Below are 20,003 nucleotides of genomic sequence, written 5' to 3'. Positions count from 1 at the left end.
CCTCCACTGGCGGCCTCTCCGTCCGATGCGGCTAGGCCTCGGAGTGTGCGACGCGAGCTGAGTGCTCTGTCACCACCTCTTCTTGGTGACTAACTCCCGGCCCCGGAGAACTCAGCGTCTCCGCCTCCGGGAGACCTTGGTGAGGAAGAAGTCGGGTTCGGGCGGGGGTGTGGGGGGGGTGGAGAGAAGGGGGAGAGAGTGGGGCACTGGGCGCCCTTAGTTATCACTTTCGCGTAGCCCCAAGGGCGGCGGTGGCTGATGGGGGAGGGGGTTAAGACAAGTTCAACTCCAGCCTCAGCCAGTCTCCTCTTTTTATCCCCCTGCGCATGTGGGCTGCCTGACATGTGCCACTCGCTATTGTTTTGATAAGAATCCGGAGCTGCTGCCTGTGTAGTTTCAACTACTAAATCTTCACTACCTCGTCTGGTTTATCCCAAGAGATCCCCTTGTCCTGTGACACCAAACACTGGGGTGTTTTAGAGATGTGTGTTTAAACAGGATCTCCAAGTGAGAACCTGAATTGGTCGATCAATGAAACAGCCTGATCCTCCCTTTTTCTTGTGCTTTATCCTCTCCGCTCAGAAGGAATCCCTTTCTGGCTTAGAAACCAAATGTTATAGCAACGAAATAAATTGTGTGTAGGAGACACCTTTTCTGAGAGGGGGCTTGATCGAGGGAGCACTTTAGGCAAAGGCTGCACCTGTCCGAGAAATGAGCAGTGAGGTTAGAAAAGTCAGTTCCTTTGAGCTTTTAAAGTAAGGCTGCTTTTTCTTCAGCTCCACAGAAGAGTTACACATAAACTTGTTTTATCTGGAGTTTTCCAGCAGACTGTACTTTTAAATAGGAGTGCACATCTTAACTCTGCTCCTGTGCAGACTTGTTTTGTTACTCAAATAGAATTCACTCTTGTAACTAAAGTGTATTTGGATTAGGTAACTTGACAAGGATGATGTCTTTTTTTAAGTTTAAATTAAAATCCTCGGTAATAATTCCCAATTTATATTTAAGAATGCCAACAAAATAGAAAACAGGCTTAAGTTTCAAACTTTTCCCCTTCGAAATAAGCAATCTTATCTTTTTAAAAGACTTTTTTCACGCTAGAAGGGAACATGAATATGGGCTGTATCCTTTTTGAATTAAACTTTTTGTATACTTTGGTTCCTGATGATTTACTATAATCTCCACTAGGATGTGGAGAAATCTGAAAAATCTGAAATGCCAAAATAAAGGAAGAGATTTTTGGTATTCCAAACCTACTACCTTCCACTAATATTAAGGAACTGTGTCCTTTGTAGTCTTATAACACTAACGAATTTTTTTAAATAGTTGGTTTTTTGGTTTTTGTTGTTTTCTCTGTGATGAAGTATGTGGGTTTTTGGAATTTACAAGCAGTTCTGGAAAGGCAGTTGGTTTGGGAGCAAAGATATTTAATCATTTACCCTGAACAAAGCAGAGCTACTGGTGTTCTTAGGTATTAATTTTTGTGACTTTGAATTGGCAAAAATGGAAGAAGACTGACATTTAATTATGTTAAATTTTGGATTACTTTCTCTCTCTTAGATGATTACAGAGAGATCTTTTCAAAATTGCATTCATGGTGTATGGTATATGGTGATCCTTAGTATTATGGTAATCTGACCCTTGGCACAAGTCTGGAGAAGGAAACCTCTGTTTTCACTCATTCATTAAATCACCAATTGGTTTATGTGAATTTGTTTGAAGATTACCCTTTAAGTGCATTATATGAATATTTGTCTTTTGTAGGGGTGTGAAGACCACTATGCTCATCTATTCGCTCAGGTTTTGATTTCTCCAATATAACCTTTTCAACCTTAATCAATCTCAAAGAGATTTTCTACACCTCCCTGCCTTGTTCCCTTTGCAACACAATGCAAAGTAACTTTTCCCTTTGACTCTGGATCTTAGAAGTTGCCAGTGACCTTTTAATTGTTAAATAGTTTTCTGTCTTTATCTATGTGATATAATAGCCTAACACTTTCTCCTTTGTTCTGGGTAGAAATGATCATCTCTCCATTTTGTCTAGTGTAAGATGGCAATTATTGCATGGTAATGCAATCAATACATTTGTTGCCTCAAATTTTCTCTTTTCCTAGACACTGAATTTTTTGAGAAAGGGACTGTGACCAGGATGGATCCTTAGCGATTATACAGTACAAGCTCCTTTTTCTGTTTGTTTGAACTACATGCTCTTTAACTAATTGCTAACTCTTGTTCGACCTGCTTTCCATAAGTAAAGAAGACTCGTTAAAAATAGCACATTAGCTGTAGGCAAATGCGTAAGCTAAAGCATAAAAGAATAAACTGGACCACTGTTTTTGTGTTATACACAAAAATCAACTCAAAATGAATTAAAGACTTTAACGTAAATCCTGAAACCGTAAAACTTCTAAGCGGTAAGCTCCTTGACATAGTTCTTGGCAATGATTTTTTAAATCTAACACTGAAAGCAAAAGCAACAAGAGCAAATATAAACAAGTGGGACCATATGAAACTAAAAAGCTTCTGCAGAGGAAAGGAAAACATCAAAATAAAAAGGTGACCTACTGACTTGGGAGAAAATATTTGCAAATTATATATCCAATTGGGGCTAATATTCAAATTATAAAGAACTCCTACAACTCAATAGCAAAAAAAAAAAAAAAAAAACTGACTAAAACATGGGCAGAGGGCACCTGGGTGGCTCAGTTGGTTAAGCGACTGCCTTCGGCTCAGGTCATGATCCTGGAGTCCCGGGATCGAGTCCCGCATCGGGCTCCCTGCTCAGCGGGGAGTCTGCTTCTCCCTCTGACCCTCCCCGCTCTTGTGCTCTCTCTCTTTCATTCTCTCTCTCAAATAAATAAATAAAATCTTAAAAATAAATAAAAAAATAAAAATAAATAAATAAATAAAACATGGGCAGAAGATCTGAATAGCTGTTTTTCTAAAGGAGACATATAGATGGCTAACAGGAACATGAGAAGATGCTATACATCCTTAATCATCAGGGAAATGCAAATCAGAACCCCAGTGAGATCCCGCCCCATACCTGTTAGAATGGCTGTTATCAAAAAGACTAGCGTAAGAGTTGCTGCCTAGGATGTGGAGAAAAGTGAACTCTTCTGCACTGTTGGTGGAAACATAAATTGGTGCAGCCACTCTGGAAGACAGTATGGAAGTGCCTCAAGAACTTAAAAAAATAGAACTACCACATGACCCAACAACTGTTTTTGGGTGTTTATCCAAATTTTAAAAACCACTAATTTGAAATTATATATGCACTCCCATGTTCATTGCAGCATTACGTACAATAGCCAAGATATGGAAACACCCTAAGTGTTTATCAGTGGATGAATGGATAAAGAAATTGTGGTGTATATACAAAGGAATATTACTCAGCCATAAAAAAAAAAAAATGAAATCTTGCCATTTGGGACAAAATGGATTGACCTTGAAGTCATTATGCTCAATGAAGTAAGTCAGACAGAAAGGAAAAATACCAATGATCTCTCTTATATGTGGAATCTAGAGGGAAAAAATGTTAAAAAAAATACTAAGCTCACAAAAAAAAACCCTCAATTCTATAGTCAATAATGTTGTAATACCAGTGTTACGGGACAGATGGTAGCTACGCTTGTAGTGAATATAGCATAATGTTTGAGCTTGTCAGATCACTAAGTTGTACACCTGAAACTAACTTAACATTGTATGTCAGCTGTACTTTATTTTTTTTTTAGATTTTATTTATTTATTTATTTGAGAGAGCAAGAATGAGAGAGAGAGAGCACATGAGAGGGGGGAGGGTCAGAGGGAGAAGCAGACTCCCTCCTGAGCAGGGAGCCCGATGCGGGACTCGATCCCAAGACTCCAGGATCATGACCTGAGCCAAAGGCAGTTGCTTAACCAACTGAGCCACCCAGGCGCCCCTGTCAGCTGTACTTTAAAAAAGATTTTATTCCCCCTCCACCTCCAAAACCACACACACAAAAAAAAACCCACAAAAAACTAAACTCATAGGCAAAGAGAGCAGAATAAAGCATGTGCTTTAATCTTTTAGATAAGATAAAAATTTATTCTGTAATTTGGTTAGCTGACAGTTTTTATTTATTTATTTAGGACTGTGGATTGTTAAAAAATGGAGCAGTCAGGTCTGAATACTAGGAATTCTAGAGTGGGGGGATAAGGAAGGTGGTTTGTTGTATTACTGAATGACTTCATTTCCTAAATAAAATAACTTATTTTTTTTAGCCATTTAGACCCTTGGAATTGGAATGTTTTTACCATCTTCGAGTGAGTTATACTTTTCATACAAAATGTAGGAACCTCTTCATTACTTATAGGCCGGCTTATGTTTCAACCAGGCTTTCTAGTGAAAGGTGTTTAATCTGATTTTCATAGTTCATCAGCTCCTCATTTGTTAATTCAGGCCTTTCAGTAGCCCTCTTTTACAGATAAGGAAACTGGATTTGGGGTAAAGAGAGTAAGTCTGAGATCAGTGTCGAAAACCACCTATCTAGCAGTTGGTGACACTGGACTTTTCACTCACATACCTAAGACTATAGAGTTTATGTTCTTATTTACTACCCACATGGTACATATTATGGAGAATTTTTCCTAATATTTGTTGAAGCTTGGCAGAAACATGCACCAAGAACATAAGGCACTGCTTCGAATTCAAGCTCACTTCCTAGATCTTTGGGTAGGCACCACTCTGTTGTCTGCCCAGACATTTGACTTCTTTACTATGTCCCCAGTGATTAAGCTCTAGATATTAAATACACAAACTAGAATGCCATTGGTTTACAGTGGGGGAAAATGTCTTTCATACAGACCAGTTCTCATACTGATAATTAGGTATGTGTGAAATCTAATTATTATCTGAAGGCCATTTGGTGAGCATGGAATTTTTAAGGAAAATCGGAGAATCTTCATAGCTAGTGTCTTCAAATTAGGTTTTCAGCTCCTCTTTAGGAATAAGTCTGCTACATGATCCCGATATTTGGGTCTATGAGTCTTTTTTTTCTTAGATGGTGTAGCAGAGATTCCTAAATGCCTTTCCTTTCCTTTTTATCCACTTAGTAGGCTACCATGTTTTGTGTTAATGCACTCTTTCTTCAGACAGATTATGTCTTAACAGTTATTGTGTAACGAGCCATCCTAAAACTTAGTGGTTCAAAATAATCATCCATTTTCTTTGCTCAGTATTCGGCGGATTGCCAATGTGGTTTCTCCTGGCCTGTGTGCTCACTCACTTAGCTATAGTCAGCTAGAGGCTAGGCTGAGGCTGGTTAGAGTTAAGAGCTAGCCTCAGTCATATGTCAGGGACCTCAGCTGGGATGGCTTTTCTTTCTTTCATGTGTATGTGTTACCTTTTTTTTTCTAGCTTTATTGAAGTATAATATAACAATAGATTTGTAAGATATTTAAAGTGTACAATGTGAGGGGCGCCTGGGTAGCTCAGTCGTTAAGCGTCTGCCTTCGGCTCGAGTCGTGATCCCAGGGTCCTGGGATCGAGCCCCACATTGGGCTCCCTGCTCCGCGGGAAGCCTGCTTCTCCCTCTTCCACTCCCCCTGCTTGTGTTTCCTCTCTCACTGTCTCTCACTCTGTCAAATAAATAAATAAATAAAATCTTTAAAAAAATAAAGTGTACAATGTGATATATTAATACTGAGATGGCTTTTCTTAATCATGTGGTTTTTCATCCTCGGAAGACTAACATGGGCTGCTTTAGGTGCTGGTCTCAGGGTCCCAAGAAGGTGAGAGCAGAAGTCTCTCAATGTCATTTCTTTTTTTTTTTTTTAAAGATTTTATTTTATTTTATTTTGACAGAGAGAGACCCAGCGAGAGAGGGAGCACAAGCAGGGGGAGTGGGAGAGGGAGAAGCAGGCTTCCCGTGGAGCAGGGAGCCCGATGCGGGGCTCGATCCCAGGACCCTGGGATCATGACCTGAGCCGAAGGCAGACGCTTAACGACTGAGCCACCCAGGCGCCCCTCTCAATGTCATTTCTGTATTATGTTGGTCAAAGCCAATCTCAAGGCTAGCCAGATTAAAGAGGTGGTAAGATAAACTATCTCTTGTGAGAAACAAGTATCAATCATGTTGCTAAGGAGCCTCCAGACCTTCAGCTCTCTTTGGAGAAGGTCTACCACTGAGCAGCTGGTAAGATTTTATGCTTGGGTCATCCTGATTGGATTTTGGGAGTTAATTGGTAATCTCTCTGCAGTTAATCCCTCTTGGCTACCCTTCCTCGCAATGCCAAACTTTTTCTTCAAAGATGCTCAAGTCTTTCATGAGTTCCTCTGACATTGTTCCTCTATCACACTGGTTATTCTATATAATTTTCTAGGATCTCTTTGCAAATATGGTACCTGAACAGTTAGAATTGATGCTATTTATTGAGTGTACATATGCTAGGCATACAATATTATTATCTTACTTAATTTTCGTATTAACTATTCATGGAAGATATCCCCATTTTATAGAGGGGAACCAGGTTCAATGAGGTTGTGTAATTTACCCAAAGACACATTCTACAAGTGGTAAACTGAGATTCAGACACTTTCCTCTCCTTCACATTCATATGTGTACTTTCTGTGTTTAGATACACATAAAAATAAATGTGGGCTGCCGATGAAGAGTATGTTTGTTCATTACTCTTGACAATATGCTTTGGAGAGTCTGGAGATACTGAGATAATTTGTCCCCCTAGTGAGGAATGAATGTATAACACAGTAGCATAAACCATGTGTGCTATGGAGCCTGTGTAATGGGACCATAGATAATGGAGCTGATAACTGCTGGGGAGTTGAGGATGCACTGGAATAAGGAGAGAACATCTGAGTTGGGTCCTGAAAGATGGAGCTATCAAGACACAGAATGGAGGGATACCTGGGTGGCTCAGTCGTTAAGCGTCTGCCTCAGCTCAGGTCATGGTCCTGGGGTCCTGGGATTGAGCCCCGCGTCGGGCTCCCTGCTCAGCAAGGAGCCTGCTTCTCCCTCTCCCACTCCCCCTGCTTGTGTTCCCTCTCTCATTTTGTCTGTCTCTGTCAAATAAATAAAAATCTTTAAAAAAAAAAAAAAAAGATACAGAATGGAGAAAAAGGGCATTCTAACCAGAGAATGCTCTAAAGAATACTTTTTTTTTTTTTTTTTTTTTTTTTTTTTTTAAAGATTTTATTTATTTATTTGAGAGAGAGAGAGAGAGAGAGCACATGAGAGGGGGGAGGGTCAGAGGGAGAAGCAGGCTCCCCGCCGAGCAGGGAGCCCGATGCGGGACTCGATCCCGGGACTCCAGGATCATGACCTGAGCCGAAGGCAGTCGCTTAACCAACTGAGCCACCCAGGCGCCCTAAAGAATACTTTTTAAGCTGAGGAAACTATAGAAAGGCATAGAAGTATGAATTTGCAGTTTCCCTTAAAATTTGCCTTTTTTACATTCATTGTTAAGCTAGGACTTTTGTTAAGCTACTATAATGTTTTACTTTTGTTGATTTCCATTTAGGGTTTTTTAGTCTCTAGATTTAAAAAATCTTTATTGCTATCCCCCACCTTAGTGTCATCTGCAGATTTTAGGAGCCTGCCTTATATGTCATTATCTAAGTCTGAGGCAGCACTAAGTAAAGTGCAAAGTAATACGTCTTTAATGGTTTTTAAAATTAAACAATATATTTTTAATTAATGTAACTTTCCTTCTGATCATTTATGAATAAATGTAATAAATGTAATTTTCATCTAGCTGATTTTTCTCTAAATAACATAAGGCACGTTAAGTCAGCCATGCCCAAGATCTCCTACTAATTTCCTGCTCTACAGAGTTTAGTGATGCATCACTTAGATACAACACCCAGTGCTCAGCACAAGTGCCCTCCTTTTTTTTTTTTTTTTTAAAGATTTTATTTATTTGACAGAGACACAGCGAGAGAAGGAACACAAGCAGGGGGGTGGGAGAGGGAGAAGCAGGCTTCCCACAGAGCAGGGAGCCCGATGTGGGGCTCCATCCCAGGACCCGGGGATCATGACCTGAGCTGAAGGCAGACGCTTAATGACTGAGCCACCCAGGCGCCCCCACAAGTGCACTCCTTAATACCCATCACCCATATAACCCAGCCTTCTGCCCGCCTCTCTTCCAGCAACCTCTCAGTTTGTTCTCTATAGTTAAGAGTTTTATGGTTTGCTTGTCTCTTTTTTCCCCCATGTTCATTTGTTTTGTTTCTTAAATTCCACATATGAGTGGAATCATGGTATTTGTCTTTCTCTGACTTATTTTGCTTAGCATACTATAGTTCCATCCACGTTGTTGCAAATGGCAAGGTTTCATTCCTTTTTATGGCTGAGTAATATTCCAGTGTGTGTGTGTGTGCACGTGCGCACACGTGCATACGCGTGTGCATTTGTGTGTGTGTGTATGTGTGTATACCACATCTGCTTTATCCATTCATCGGTTGATGGACATTTGGGTTCTTTCCATGATTTGGCTATTATTGATAAGGCTGCTATAAACATCAGTCATGTATCCCTTCAAATCAATATTTTTGTATCCCTTGGGTAAATACCTAGTAGTGCAATTGCTGGGTCATGGGGTAGTTTTTGAGGAACCTCCATACTGTTCCCCAGAGTGGCTGCACCAGTTTGCATTCCTACCAACAGTGCAAGAAGGTTCCCCTTTCTCCACATGCCTGCCAACATCTGTTGTTTCCTGTGTTGTTAATTTTAGCCATTCTGTATGTCATGTCATTCTTAATCTTATTCTGCCAAATTTTTAGTTTTCCAAATAACCCTGTAAGTTAACAGTATGTTGCCCTTTGATCCTTAGTTTGTTCCCCAGAGTGTTGGTTGACTTTATGTTAATTAAAGGTGTGTTCTTGCTGGCAGTCGAGCTGGTAACTCAGAAGCAATTTTTTTCTTAAGAAATAATGATAAAGAGCAGAAGTCATCGAACTTTTTCTTAAAGGGCCAAATAAAATCACATTTTAGACTTTGTAGGCAGTGGTGTCTGCTGTACATACTGAACTCCATAGAACGTAGTGAGAAAGCAATCATAGACAATACCTAAAGGTACGGGTGTCGTTGTGTTCCAATAAAACTACAAAAACAGGGGGAAGGCTAGATTTGGCCTCCAGGCCAGTAGTATACTCATCTCTGGTAAAGAAGATAGTTGAAGGAATATAGTAGTAAATCGGACACATAATCTATATTAGCCTAAACATATTCGTGTAAAACAGTATTTTGTTTTTTAAGAATTTTGTTCACAATAGTAAAATGTGCTTCTTGTAAAATTTTCATGATCTTATATTCTTATAGAAATTGAGGAGGCACTGTTACCTACCCCCTAGAGTTCACTATTATTAACAAAATCCTACATATTTGAATGTGTATGGCAAATGGATGAAGAGCAGAATTACAGAAGTGTGAGAAAGTGAAGGTATAAAATGTTAGAGATGGTGCCATGCTGGTAGGAGGTAATGAATCAGGAGAAATATATTCCTTGGGCCTTTTTGCTTGCTTGTTTTTTTGGTGTGTTTGTTTTTTTGCTTGCTTGCTTTAAAATGGCCGTGGTAGTATGTCCTTGTCTCCCTCCTCCTGAGGGTAGATCTTTGTACACAGCAGGGCTGTAATGTAACAACTTTGCAGAGTAGATAGACACAAGGGAAACAAACAGTACAAACATATTGCAAGAGGAGGTGGAAACCTGGGTGTAGAAGAGCCATGTACAACAATGGTTACTGACTCCTGTTTTTTCTGCCTTGTAACACATGTTTAATGGAGGTTTGTGGCACTTGTGCCGTTGCTCTTTGGTATTTTGAACAATGTGAACACATCTAAATACTGTTTATTGCACCTTAGTATAAAGTCTGTCTCCCTGACATGGCATGAAATACCCTAGGCTATCAAATACCAAATCACTATGGTTAGAGCCATGCTGTCCAACACCGGAGCCATTACTTGGCCCCCGGGGGTTATTAAGAACTCGAAATGTGACTAATCAAAATTAAGATGGGCAATAAAGGTAAAATACATACTGGAATTTGAATACTTAGTACCCCCCCAAATTTAAAATGTTTATGTATTAAAGAATTTAAAAAATTGATCACATATTGAAATAAAGCATTTGGGGATATACTGGGTTAAATTTAAATAAAATATGTAAAAGTAATTAATTAATATATAAAATTAGTGTTTCTCTTTAAAATTTATTTTTTTTAAAGATTTTATTTCTTTATTTGAGAGAGAATGAGAGAGAGAGAGAGCATGAGAGGGGGGAGGGTCAGAGGGAGAAGCAGACTCCCTGCCGAGCAGGGAGCCCAATGCAGGACTCGATCCTGGGACTCCAGGATCATGACCTGAGCCGAAGGCAGTCGCTTAACCAACTGAGCCACCCAGGCACCCTCTTCGAAATTTTTTTAATGCGGCTACTAGAAAATTTAAAATTATATGTGTGGCTAGCATTTTATTTCTGTTAGCACTGGTTTAGAGACTAGATAATGTAAATTTGAAATATATTTTTCTTAAACAGTATTAAATACAGTTTAAACTATTAGAAATATACCTCACATACATCATGTGCTGATTCTGTATTGGCTTGTTAACCTAAGTCTTACAGATATGTTTGTTCCAATAATAAAAAGTCTTAAAACTTTTACAAAGCTAGAAAGCTAGAAAGTGAACTGCAGTTTTAGGCAGTAAAACTTAAGACCTCTTTCAAGATCCATCCATTCTTTCATTTTATTCTGCACCATTAATAACCACTTACTGGGTATCTCTGTTGTCGATCTCTTAGCTAATAAATTGTCTATGTGACATAGATTTTCTTGTTTATGAGAACCGTATTACATTCATCTTTTCTCTCTCTGGTATTTCTTTCTACAACCCTACTTTTCCTTTATTACCTAACTCTTAACACCACTTCCTCCAAAAAACTGTTCTAGTATTTCTTGATCATTTTTGCCTGTCTCTCCTCCTTCCCTTCCTCTCAACTCCCAAAGGATATCTACCTATCTTTTAATCACTTTGTAATTTTAATTTTAATGATATACATCCATTATCTCCTCTACTAAAAGGTACTACTCAAAGGATCTTTGTACTGAATTAGGCTTATGTAACTTGGCATGTGCATCTACCTCTGTAGATCTCATTTATGTTAGGATATGATTAATTTCTCTTTATTTTCATAGATTTCATTTTTGTTGTTGTTCGTTCTACAGACAAATATACAAATGAAACTATGTTAAAGTACACCAAAGTATAGAGGAAGGAAAGACATTTACCCCATATCTTTACCACTTAGTGGCAACCATTATTACCCTTTTTGTGTACGTCTAACATTTTCTAAAATTTGTTGATTGTAAAAATAATACAAGTACATGCTCATTATACAAATTCAAGCAATACAGACATATTCAGAATAACAAATTTTCCTCTTCCTCCCTTCGCAGTCCTTCCCTTTCTCCATAGGGAACATCTGTTTATAGTATTTGTATAAGTATGCATTTTTGTTATTCTAATTAATGAACATGGGTTTGTGTTATTCAGTGATTTGAGTTTTTTCTACTTAATGTACCTTAGAAATCTTTCCGTATTATGGATCTCTTGCATTTTAGAAGTGACTGGATAGAATTTTTGAAAAGAAATAAATGCTCATATTAAGAAATTCCAACAGTGCAGAAAAGCACTCAGTAGAATGGTCCCCCAGGCCCATCCCTACTCTGTAGCTATTGCCTTGATTTTTGTATAACATTCTAGAAATCTTTTATGCTTCTTAGGCTATCTTTCTTTTCCTGCCTTTCTCTTTCTTTCAAGTGGGACCATATTATATATATTGTTTTGGTAAGGTTTTACTTTCAAAAATATAGGAGGGAATCAAACTGGAAAGTTTTTTTTTTTTCCTGTGAGCATGTTATTTAAGAACTCTCCTCATACTGTTTAATGACTATGATTTTTCATTATATGAAGTACTGTAATTTACCTAACCTTTGTCATCATTAGATGCTTAGATTTGCCAGTTTTTCACTATTATGTTAGAGCTCTTTAAAGTTCATACTTAAAGCGCGCCTGGGTGGCTCAGTAGTTGGGCGTCTGCCTTCGGCTCAGGTCATGATCCCAGGGTCCTGGGATCGAGCCCTGCATCGGGCTCCCTGCTCCACAGGAAGCCTGCTTCTCCCTCTCCCACTCCCCCTGCTTGTGTTCCCTCTCTCGCTGTGTCTCTCTCTGTCAAATAAATAAATAAAACCTTAAAATAAATAAATAAAGTTCATACTTAAGTGCTTAAATTGTCCCTAGTGTTTTGGCTGCTTTGGAACAAAAAGTTTGAAGATTAGAAGAAAAAAGAAAGGTTGAGTTTATTTTCAGTTTCACTCCCAGTTTCAAAAGTGATGGAAATTAAAGTCCAATTTTAGCTGAACGTACCTTAAAATTGCAAAATATAAATGTCTAGTTTAAATATACTTTTTCTTAGGTTTGTATTAGTGTGTAAGTTGACCAGTTAGTAAATCCTTCCTTGTTCTATGATTCTATGTAAAATTTTGCAATGAGGACACAATCCTTTATCAGCTTTTAATGTAAAATTTGTGAAATGATAGGTAATGAATGGATTTTTGTTTTTGTTTTTTAATCAGTGACTTTTTTGAACGAACCATTCTGTGCAACAGTCTTGTGTGGAGTTGTGCTGTGACGGGTAGACCTGGACTGACCTATCAGGAAGCACTTGAGTCAGAAAAAAAAGCAAGACAGAATCTTCAGAGTTTTCCAGAACCACTAATTATTCCAGTTTTATACTTGACCAACCTTACCCATCGTTCACGCTTACATGAAATTTGTGATGATATTTTTGCATATGTCAAGGATCGCTATTTTGTTGAAGAAACCGTGGAAGTCATTAGGAACAATGGTGCAAGGTAAAGTACTTTTTAATTTTTTCTTTCGTTACGCATACATTCACATTACTTAAAATTCAAAGTACACAAAAAGGTAAACTGAGGAAAGCTTCCCTTCCTCTCTCCTCCCACTACTCTCTTACCCTCCCCAAAGATAGCCCTAATGTTAGTATATTTTTCCAAAGCTTATGTCTATACAGACCACCAAAAACATGTATATGCATAGGTATTTGTACACATATGTGCACGTGCACACACACACTCTCCCATCCCTTTTAATGCCAAAGGTAACATACTTGATACCTTTTTCATTTAAAATATCTTGAAGATCAGTCCATTGCTTTATGAACCACCTTTCTTCTCTTTTTTGTTTATTATATAGTAAGTTCCATTGTATGGAAATTGCATCTTTATTTCCAAGTTAAAAAAAAAACCTTAAAGATAGCAATTTTGTCCTCATTATGTTACCTGATAGTTTAAATATGCATGTATTTCTTGCTGGGTTTTAGTAGTTCCTCTGATAATATGAGGACTGAGTTTTATATTCTCCACTGAGTTCTCTCTTACCCAGCTCTTCAAGAAAAAAATGAATTTTTCATATGCAAAAATTTTAAATGACATTATCTATGGCATTAAGTTAAAAATTATTACAGCTTTCCTGAAGTCTTAAGTATTTGTGATTGGCTAGTCACTGATATTTATCATAATAATCTTTATTTGCTCTAAAACTTTTTATAGCCTCTTGGAATTATATGTAGTATCCTGTGTCTCATTTCTTTCACTTACTGTATTGTTTTCAAAGTTTATCCACATTGTAGCATGTATCAGTATTTTATTTTTATTGATAAATTCTACTTTATGGATCTGTCACATTCTGTGACAGACGTTTAGATTGTTCCCATTTTTTGGCTATTATAAATAATTCTGTTACAGGCATGCATGTACAAGTTTTTGTGTGAACATATGTTTTCAGTTCTCTTGGGTATATACCTAAAGGTAGAATTGCTAAGTCATATGGTAACACTATATTTAGCGTTTGAAGAACCTCCAAACTTCCAGAGCAACTGCATCATTTACATTCCCACTAGCAATGTATGAGAGTTGCAGTTTCTCCACATCCTCACCAAGACATATCTATGGACAATTTGTTGTTGTCCATCCTTTTTATTTTGCCATTCTAGTGGGTGTGGAATGGTATCTTTTGGTAATTTTCATTTACATTTCCCTAATGACTCTGTCAAGCATCCTTTCATGTGCCTACTGATCATTTATATATCTTCTTTGGAGAAATGTTTGTTCTGGTCCTTTGCCCATTTTTAAATTGGGTTATTTATCTTTTTTATTACTGAGTTGTAAGAGTTCTTTGTGTTTTTGGATACAATCCCTTATATGATTTGCAAATATTTGCTTCCATTTATGAGTTGTCTTTTCACTTTCTGGATGGTACCATTACCAGTACCATCTCCCTTTGCTTTTAATTTTTGTTCCTACTTACTAATAGCATATACCTTTTGTTTCGATCTCTGGTAGTACCTACCAATGGTCCTAAAGACTGCTTCATCCACCAGAATTAGATTTACTGGAAAGAGCATGCTAAATTACAGAGAAATGGAATAGAGGCCATTCTTAAGTTGAATTAGTCAGTATAGGTACTCTGGATCTTCTCACCTCAGTATTCTTTTCTTATTGTCTCATTTACCTTTAGGTTTTCCTCCCCTCTTCCTTGTTGCATTTTACAAATACAGATTAGGTGCTTCCCTCCTTACCAAGACTTTCTGTTTTGAAATAAGCAATCAGCTGACAGATTCTTCTAGAAGATCCTTTGTCACTGGTATGGCAGAATAGCAAAGACAACACCAGACTACTTGACTGAGGCAACAGTTGAGCTCTTTATCCTCCCAATCCTGATTATCACCCAGCTTGCCTGCCAGTTGTATAGACATTTGTTCTCTGCTACTTCCTTAGAGCTTACAGGAGAAGTGAGAGAATCAGTGGTTTTATGTAAAGAACACTAAACTAGGATATTATATTATATTATATTATATTATATTATATTATATTATATTACATTATATTATATTATATCATATCAGCAGATACGACCTCATTGTTTCCATTTACAGATGAGGAAATAGAGGTCCAAAGAAGTCAAATGATTTTTTTAGTAATGTTTATCATATATTACTGATCTCTTGCTTTTGACTTGCACTGTTCTAGACACTGGAGATATAGCAGTAACAAAACAAAGTCACAGAGCTCCCATTCCAGTCTTACAAGTAGTAAGTGGTAGGATTTAAATTCAAGTAGAGTTGACTTACAAAATCATTTCTTTCACTGTATCATTGTCTCCTTAGTTTCGGATTCTGCCATTTATTTGCTCTGAGCAAGTAATTTAAACTCTTTAAGCTTTAGTCTTTTTTCATATGTTAAATGGACCCCTGCCTTATAGGTTTACCATATAGGATGAAATGATACAATGAATGTGAATTTTTTTAAGCTGTATTATATAATATTGCCATTTGATACAGGTGCCTTGTTAGTATTTGAATGTGTATAGTGGGGCCATGCAGTTTGACAGGATTTTTTTTGTTTTTTTGAGAGCTATCAGTAGTAATGTGGGACTACAGTAACTGCTTGGACCACTGTAACTGGGAATCCAGTTTCTCTATTGTAGATCTGAAAGGAAACCCCATAGTTAACAATTTCACTGTCTAAGAAAGACATAGTTGTTTGTTTTTGAAGATAGTCATCCCACTTTTGTACGTGGTCTTCCAAAAAATGCTACACAAGCAGTTTTAAGGCATCTGAGTTTCAGTTAACTTTATCTTCTTTTTAACAGCCTTATTATCATTGTTCAGTGAAGGGTTGGGAATATGGTGACCTAGAGCTCAGTGCTTACATGATAAATTTGTCTTCTCCACTCCCTGCCCACCCCACTCCCCCCACCCCCAGGCCTGGGATTGGAAAATTTAATCAGGAAAAAGAAGGTGGGAATCACACAACAAATAACACATTTGGGATTGTTGAGTCCTCTCTCAGTTGAAGGATAGGGCTAGAGTTTGAGAGAATCTGAAAAACTGAATCAGAATATGATTGTGTATTTGGTAATTTTTTAAAATTGGGCTTTGGGCAACTTGTTTTCAGACATTTTACAGGCACAGTCAAGATATTCTTGGAGTTCATAGGAGATTTGAAGCAACAGATATGAAGAGGTACCTCTAAAAAAGTAGGTATACTGACAGCAAGAAGTGGCACCTGATAGGAAAGAAGGAGATGGAATAAACGTTAACTACTGGTTAATGATTAAATATCCTGGCCTGGCTTAGTATATGATTCGGTAGCATTAGAAGACATTGCGGAATTGAAAGTATACTAGCATTTATTGAACCTTTCCTGTATGCTAGGTACTGTGCTAGATGCTTTCATTTTAATTCTCATGATACTGATAGGTGACCCAGAATTTTCCAAAAGTTGTATGCTCCTTGGTATTTACTTGAAGGAATTGAAAATTTAATGTCCACACAAAGACCTGCAGATGAATGTGTATAGCAGCTTTATTAATAATTTCCAAAATTTGGAAGCAACCATAATGTCCTTCACTAGGTGAATGGATAAATAAGCTGGTACATCCAGGCAATGGAATATTATTCAGTTCTAAAAAAGAAATGAGCTGTCAAGCCATGAAAAGACATGAGGAACCTTAACTGAATATTACTGTGTGATAGAGTCCAATCTGAAAAGGCACATATGTATGGTTCCAACTGTAAAAGGCAAAACTATGGAGACAGTAAAAAGATCAGTGGTTGCCAGTAGTTGAGGTAGAGTTGGGGAGATGTGAATAGGTGGAGCACAGAAGGTGTTTAAGGCAGTGAAAATACTCTGTATACTATAATGATGGATACATGTCATTATACATTTGTCCAAACCCATAGTGAAACACACCAAGAGTGAACTGTCATGTAAGCCATGGCCTTCGAGTAATGATGATGTGTCAGTGTAGCAAATGTACCTCTGGTGGGGGAGATATTGATGAGAGGCTATGAATGTGGGGCGGCAAGAGGTATATGGGAAGTCTCTAGATCTTCCTCTCAATTTTGCTATGCACCTTAAAACTGCTCTAAAACACTAAAGTCTTTAACAATAAAAGTTATGTGCTCTGCTTATTAAGACTGGAGTTTATCATTTTTTTAAATCTGTTTTTTTCCTATAAAGATTCATGTATATCAAAGAAAATTATGAAGGGTGAAGTCCTAGAGTGCATTTCCCAAATGCTCCTTTCAGAGATAATCATTGTCAAAAAATTAGTACATAGTTCTTTTTTCTATACTACACTAAATTTTAAGGAAAAGAAATAGCAAGCAGCTTTTTCACCTAGTAGTGGTTTGGATATCTTCTTATATCAAAAGACATAGATGTGCGTTTTTAATTGGTTTTGCATAAACTGATTAAAATATTGGTTCCTAAAAAGCTTACTTGCTTTTTCTGAGGCTGGAGAAAGTTATTCCTTTTGCTAGCCTTATATGAATTTTCCCTTTGAAAATTAAAAAAACTGCATTTTTTTCCAAATAATCTCTGACCTGGGTGCCTGGGTGGCTCAGTTAGTTAAGCATCTGCCTTCAGCTCAGGTCAAGATCTCAGGGTCCTGGAATGAGCTCCAGGTCTGGCTCCCTGCTCAGCGGGGAGTCTGCTTCCCCCCCTTCTGCGCCTCCCCCCAATGTGTTCAGTCTCTATCTCTCTCTCTCTTTCTCTCAAATAAATAAATAATCGTTTAAAAAAAAAAAATCTCTCACCCTTGACTGACAGACCTTTTCCCCAATGTAGTTTAAATCAGTGAAATAGCAGAGTTGGATTTGCACCAAAGAATTTCAGTTATGGCCACATTTTCCCAAATATTATCCCCATACTACTTAGAGATCTTTCAAATTTACAAAGTGTTACCTAATTAAGAAGCATAAGAGATTACAGTTCAATATTGTTTTTAGAATTGTCATGTAAAATAAAGATTATAGAATTCTTTTTAATCTTAGAAACTGGTATTGGTTTTGGCATTAAATAGTGACCAACCAACTAGAGATTTTAACTATTCAACTGTTAAAATATATTCCCTGTAGCTTTCTATGTTTCATTGGTGGAATGCTTTAAGCACTTTAGTCTAATGAAGTAAGAGAAAGTTAGCATTAAAACCTATACTATAGAAAGTAGGCACTTAGTATTTATTAGAAGTGGAAATAAGAAAATGAACTTTTAAATCTTTGGGTTCTTTTTTTATATTGCTGGCCTAAATGGTATTAGTGAATCCTAATTAAACTGCATTAATATTGAAGACAAAGAGAAATACTAAATATATTGAGAAGATAGGATGAACATAAAAGATATAACTGAGGACCAAATCTAGTGATTATGATTTAAACGTACATGCTTGAATGTTAGTGACGTGATCCAGGTGGGATTAATCAAAGAGAAGTTTTTGGGAAAGGGTTGACTAGAAATTTGAAGGCAGAGAGAGAAAAATATAAATTAGTAAAAAAGGATTAAAGGAGAAAGACTTCTTATTTAGGTGTAAAGATAGTATAGAACTTTTAGCAATGTGTATTAGTCAAATTTGTATTATAACTCTTTTTTTAAGATTTATTTATTTGAGAGAGCGAGCATACGCACACAAGGGAGGGGAGAGGGAAAGGAAAAGCAAATCTCAAGCAGACTCCCCACTGAGTGGGGAGCTGGACTCCGGGCTCAATCCCAGGATTCAAGATCACAACCAGAGCCAAAATCAAGAATTGGACACCTAACTGACTGAGCCACCCAGGCACTCCATGTTTTATAACTCTTTTTCAGAAAGAAGGCTTTCTGTCACTCAGCTTACACTACTGATCTTTTTTGTTTGTTTGTTTAAGTAGGCTCCACGCCCAACATGGGGCTCGAACTCACAACCCTGAGATCGAGTCACATGCTCTACTGACTGAGCCAGCCAGGTGCCCCAGTACAGATCTTTTAAGGTCAAAATTTCTGGTTCTCAGCCAAAGAGAGTCCTTAGCAACATCCCCAAATTGTTTCTGGTGACCCTAGGTATGTTGATATAATTTTTAATACCAAAAAAAAAAAAAGGAGGCTGTTTGGGACAACTATTCTTTCTTTGGAATTCTAAGTTAAAGTGGAAACCACCTTCTTTAGATATATATTGTGTTTGTTGTATGTACCAAAGACCCAGACTTACAACCTGATTCCTAGATTGTCATTGCAAGTTCAACAGTGAAAATTTAGAATCCTTATTTACTTGCATAATAATGTATTAGGAGGCCATCCTGGGAAACATTTTTATACTCTAAAAATCCCTAAGCAGTCACAAAAATAAATGAAAATGATTTTTTAAAGATTTTATTTATCTGTCAGAGAGAGAGAGCACAAGCAGGGGAAGCAGGAGAAGGAGAGGGAGAAGCAGGCTCCCCGCTGAGCAGGGAGCCCGATGCAGGGCTCAATCCCAGGACCCTGGGATCATGCCCTGAGCCAAAGGCTGATGCTTAACCGGCTGAGCCACCTTGGCGCTTCTGAAAATGAATTTTTTTTCTAAACAAGTTTATTTTAAATCACCTATAAAGCTTATGTTGTATTTCTGTATGGACTCAACAAAATAGTTCAGCTTAACAAAATAGTTTAGTAAAGTTTAATCATACAACCTTAACTCATTTTCTTCAGTATTCTAAGGGTCTTCAAGTTGCATTAGCCATTAGGAGCATCTGCCTAATGCCTTTCAAAAGTCTTTGAATGTTAAATGTTGCAGGTGAGGGTAGTTAGTCTCTGTGGCAACTTCTTTATTGATCCTTTGCACTAACACCAAGTACAGTCAGCTGAATCTCCACCAGGACTTACAGTCATTACCATGGGGGTAAGAAAAAATGATAAAAATGGGGAGTTGGCTAATAAATTGCAGTTCACCTCTTTCCTAACATAAAAGGGAATCAAATGTTTGTTTGCTTCAACTTGTATCTCAATGCACTGGTTAGTAGCAGGATGGTGAAGTAGAACAATAGTTCTGAAGTTCTTAGTTACTTGTGGCGGGAGAATATTAGAGGCTAATATCACAAAAGAGGGGAGACTATGTTTATCTACTTCTGTCCTGAGATCGCTGTTAGAAATA

At 37.6% G+C, this 20,003-nt stretch overlaps 1 protein-coding gene across 4 annotated transcripts in view; it reads left to right on the top strand.

Moving 5' to 3' along the window:
* BAZ1A (bromodomain adjacent to zinc finger domain 1A) overlaps positions 1-20,003 on the top strand; it is a 92,657-nt gene that overhangs the window by 1,495 nt on the left and 71,159 nt on the right. For all 4 annotated transcript variants that reach the window (XM_078053563.1, XM_078053561.1, XM_078053562.1 and 1 more), the window contains one exon: positions 12,611-12,889. In XM_078053563.1, the coding sequence (XP_077909689.1) occupies positions 12,611-12,889 (279 nt within the window). The remainder of the gene's footprint in view (positions 1-12,610; positions 12,890-20,003) is intronic.

The sequence above is a fragment of the Halichoerus grypus genome, chromosome 8 (genome assembly GCF_964656455.1).
Source record: "Halichoerus grypus chromosome 8, mHalGry1.hap1.1, whole genome shotgun sequence".
NCBI classification, from domain to species: domain Eukaryota; kingdom Metazoa; phylum Chordata; class Mammalia; order Carnivora; family Phocidae; genus Halichoerus; species Halichoerus grypus.
This window is presented reverse-complemented; position numbering and strand designations above follow the sequence as displayed.